The sequence below is a fragment of the Benincasa hispida genome, chromosome 5, assembly GCF_009727055.1.
Source record: "Benincasa hispida cultivar B227 chromosome 5, ASM972705v1, whole genome shotgun sequence".
Classification (NCBI taxonomy): Eukaryota; Viridiplantae; Streptophyta; class Magnoliopsida; order Cucurbitales; family Cucurbitaceae; genus Benincasa; species Benincasa hispida.
The window spans coordinates 49062978-49067349 of NC_052353.1; the positions used below are offsets into that span (position 1 = coordinate 49062978).

The 4372-nt window shown below is 34.4% G+C and overlaps 1 protein-coding gene across 1 annotated transcript; it reads right to left on the reverse strand.

Annotated features, from left to right (window-relative positions):
- Window positions 1–520: 520 nt before the first annotated feature.
- LOC120078718 (dnaJ homolog subfamily B member 1-like) lies at window positions 521–2916 on the reverse strand. The gene is made up of 3 exons (XM_039033020.1): window positions 2588–2916; window positions 1932–2347; window positions 521–1246 (listed from the first exon to the last, which is right to left on the reverse strand). The coding sequence occupies exons 1-3, from the start codon at window positions 2750–2752 to the stop codon at window positions 808–810; spliced, it is 1020 nt and encodes a 339-aa protein (XP_038888948.1). The 5' UTR covers window positions 2753–2916; the 3' UTR covers window positions 521–807.
- Between the last annotated feature and the right edge of the window lie 1456 nt (window positions 2917–4372).

A 4372-nucleotide genomic window follows, 5' to 3' on the forward strand; every position in this document is an offset into this window, starting at 1 on the left:
CCGACAACTATCTACCGGCTAGCCAAAGTTACGAAATGGATGAAAACTTAGAAGATGAACTCTCTCATGATGGAGAGGGGTATTAGTAATACCATGGATGAAGAAGACAGAGTATAACCTTCCTGATAATGGAGAGAGGGGCAATGTTGAACAATATATGAATAGGGGGGTACAATGAAGAAAATAACAGGAGATTAGAGGGATAATATGGTACCAGAAGAGATACAATCTGCCTCCTCAGATTACAGCTACTAAAACATGATTAGAAAATCTAAATATTTAAGGCTATGTGTTCTGCCTCATCTTAATAGGAAGTTGATAGACACCTGGGAACTAATGTAATGTCATTGTAACATATCATCCTGCACATCTTTGATTAATGAGGATATGTACGTTTCCTAACAAGAGAAAAGACTTGTTCATTGATTACACTCGGTCAACTTCTACTGAATAGCTTCATTATCCACCACAATGAATGTACTCCGCACTTTTTTCAAAAATATGAAATAACTAAAATTAGTTCTACAGAATTTCAGAATTCTCATAGCCTGAGCTCTCCAGCGATTGAATGTTGATACAAATGATGGCAAGCATTCACCTAATTTAGGTAAAAAAAAAAAAATCACTGCATGGCTAAAGAATTGATTTGTTGTTGCCCTAAGGAAATATATTTACGAACATAAAGTTAATGAATTCCTTAAATACAAAAACAAGATGGCCCCATTTTAGCAAAATTTTCAAACACTGTATTCGCAAATGAGTGGTTCCTGGGTTGATTACAGAAAACCAAGCCAACAAATCAAAATATTACTGACCCAAGAGTTTCTTGATCCCAGCCTTCTGCTCTGTAGTCAGCCTTGATGGGAACTTGATGTTAAATTTGATTCTCAAGTTCCCCTTCTTTGTTGGATCTTTCTGCATAGGCATTCCTTCTCTTGGGACGACCTCCTCGTAGCTTGGATTTACGACATTATTGATTGGGATCGTTAGACTTCTCCCATCCAAGGTGGTGAGATGGACAGTGTAACCAGTCAATGCCTCGGCTAGCGATATCTTCTGTGTGATAATTAGGTCGTTTCCATCACGTGTGAACACGCTGTGTGGTTTCTCGTCGATGATGAAAACAAGATCTGCAGGTATTACATTAGGCTGCTCATTCCCTTTCTCAGGAAATGTGATCTTTGTTCCTTTCTTCCAACCTGGTTTAATATCAATCGTTAAGATCTCTTCCACTGGTACAATCTTCCTGGATATACAAAACGAACAGAACAGAGAAAGAAAACAGTGAGATGGATAAGTGTATCATAGAGAGAATATGAGGGGAAAACATGCAACTTCAAATGAACATTGAATCCACAAAAGGAACTAAATTTGGAAGCTATCCCACATACTTCAATCTTCCTATATATACAAGACGAACGGGAGATAGAGAGAGGAGGGGGATGGATGAGTGTATTATAGGGAGAATAAGAGGGGCAAATATGCAGCTTCAAATGAACATTGAATCCACAGAAGGAACTGAATTTGGATGCTATCCCAAATATTACATGACACCGACATGTAAATGTTGCATCCACTGAACAAAAGTTCTTTTTCCTACATAGCAAGAAACAAAGAATTTACCCTGTTTGCAAACGTAACAGACAACTAGCCAAACTTATCCACAAGACCAAATATTCAAGAGTGAATAACAACAATACTGAGTAAACGGTAGAATTCTTGAAGCTGAAGACCACAAATTACTTATCCACGGACACAAATACTATCAAACAACATTTCCATTTAGGAAATGGAAAAGAACAGTCATTTTTTATGATTAAAGGACAATACTTTCAAACTTTTCAAAAGTTGAAGTCAAGTTAATAGAAGGTATTGATCAAGCAGGTGCATGCAATCAAATCTGTAGAAGTAAAGCAAAGAAAGATGATTACCCGGTCGTGTCTGAAACTTCTCTAGATATTTTCATTTTCTTGGTTGTTCCTTTGTACAAATCTTCAAGGCTACAAGGCAATCTATTCTCAATTGGAGGAGCTTTACGAGAAGCAGCTTGGTGGTTCATGGATCCTCCCCCACTTTCCCTAAAAGATGTAAATATATCATCACCAAAAATGCTACTTGAAAACCTTGGTCCCCCTCCCATTCCTCCAAATGGGTTCGAAGACCCAAAAAATTCCGCATAAATATCTTCAGCATTTCGTGGATTGAATCTAAATGTTGATGACCGGTCGCCGGTGGAAAAGAATGAAGCTCCACCAGGACCACCAGCGTCAGGCGGCGGCACCTGACCCTTTAAACCCTCTTCACCGTATTGGTCATATATCTCTTTCTTCTGGGGGTCGCTAAGAACCTAAATGCAACATCCAAACAGAACCAAATCTAACATGAGGTAATCGAGAAATCCAGTAAATTAAACAAGAACAGGGAAGAGGAAGGAATTTCATTAGTATTGAGATTCAATATAAGACATAACAGAGAAACCCCATGTCAATTTCAACGCCGTTAAGTCTGAGAATCTGATAGATCGATCTGAACAAGGTCAGGCGATTACCATTCAGATAAGAGAGGGAGAAAGGGATGAAAGACGAACCTCATAAGCTTCAGAGATCTGCTTGAATTTGGCTTCGGCTTCTTTCTTGTTATTTGGGTTCTTGTCGGGATGCCATTTCATGGCGAGCTTCCTGTAAGCCTTCTTCAAATCATCATCTTTGGCATTGCGATCAACTTGTAAAACCTTGTAATAGTCAATTCCCATTGCCCCTTTCACTATCCTTCTTCTTTCTCCTCTTCCTCCTTTCTGGCGATGATTTTCTGCGAGTTTTCAGGTGGGATTTTGGGCATAGAAGCTCTAATGGTTCGATTGAGCAAACTCTGTAGAAAGTTCCAGAAATTATCCTTCAGCGACCTTCCTTCAAACCCAAAAATTAGGGTTTTTTATTTCACACAACCAAAAAAACAAAAAACAAAAGTAAAAATCTTTTTTTAAACGTATAGGAGACATTTAGGGTAAGAAGTTGATTATTATACTCGTTATTATAGTTGGATTTTAATAGTTTGCATTTAGGATGTAGATCATTTTAGTTTGAGTTATAATAGTATGTGTTTAAGATGTAAACTATTTTAGTTTTAGAAAGAAATAGTAAACACTGTTAGCAAAGAATAAAAAATAATGATGAATGTAAAATAATAAAAACGGTAGGACATAATAAATATTAGCAAATTGGGTTTTGAAATAGTGTTTATTGTAGCTAATTAGGGGTTTTGAAATAGTATTTACATAGCAAGAGATGATTATTATAATGTTATGATAATTTTTATCCCAAACGCTCCCATAATGAGAAAAAGTAACAATTGCTCTTGCAATTGGGAAAGTATTTTTAGTACTACCATGGTGAATGGTGAATCGACTCTCCGACCTTAAAATAACATTTGCTAAGCTAAATTCATTTTAGTTTTTTCATTATAATTTTTTCCTTTTTTTATAATATATGGGTAAAAGATTCGAACCTCTGACATTAGTTCAATAAAAGAAATTTTATGTCAATTCAACTATGAAATTGAAACTTTGAGTGAAAATTGACTCTTACTAACAAATTTACTCTAAACTATCAGTTATTTTTTTAATTAAATAATGATATAATCGAAATAAGATCATAGCTGATGTAGGGCTTGTTTGGTTTGATTTATGAAAAAAGTACTTAAAAAAAAAAAAACTCTTTTTTTTAAGCACTTTTGATAAAAATTGACTAAAATAGACTTAAAAAGTTGTTTTGAGTAATTGTCAAACACTCTAATTTCTTTCAAAATGACTTATTTTTTAAATTAAACACTTGAAAATGTAATCCAAACACACTCGTAATGTGATATGCGTTACTTTCCTTTCTAGAAGCCAGAGATTCAAATCCTCCAATTTCTACTAAATTATAGAAGAAAATTATATACATACTACCAAAAGAAAAATTACTGATTATGATGAAAGCAATGCAATTCAAATTTGAAATGCAATTCAAATTTCAAATTTGAATATTACCTAATGGGCATTGTGGAAAATTTCACACACATATAAGTGGGTTGTTTTTGTTTAAAAAGACAAACCTTCAACCTCTAAGGAGAAAAGTCATACCAATTATCATTGAGTTAAGGTCATTTTGATACTTCAAAATAATAATTGTATCAACTAAATCTTAAATGTTCATTAATGAATCAATTTAGATTCCCAAGTCCACGTAAATTTCATTTTAAAATCAATTTTTTCACGAGTGTATATAATCAATTCTTTCAGAAGTGTATATAATCTCTCTAAATGCAAGTATTGACATAAAATAGGGGAGATTGTTAGAATCAAATAGATACTAATGGTTCTTTTTTTATGAAA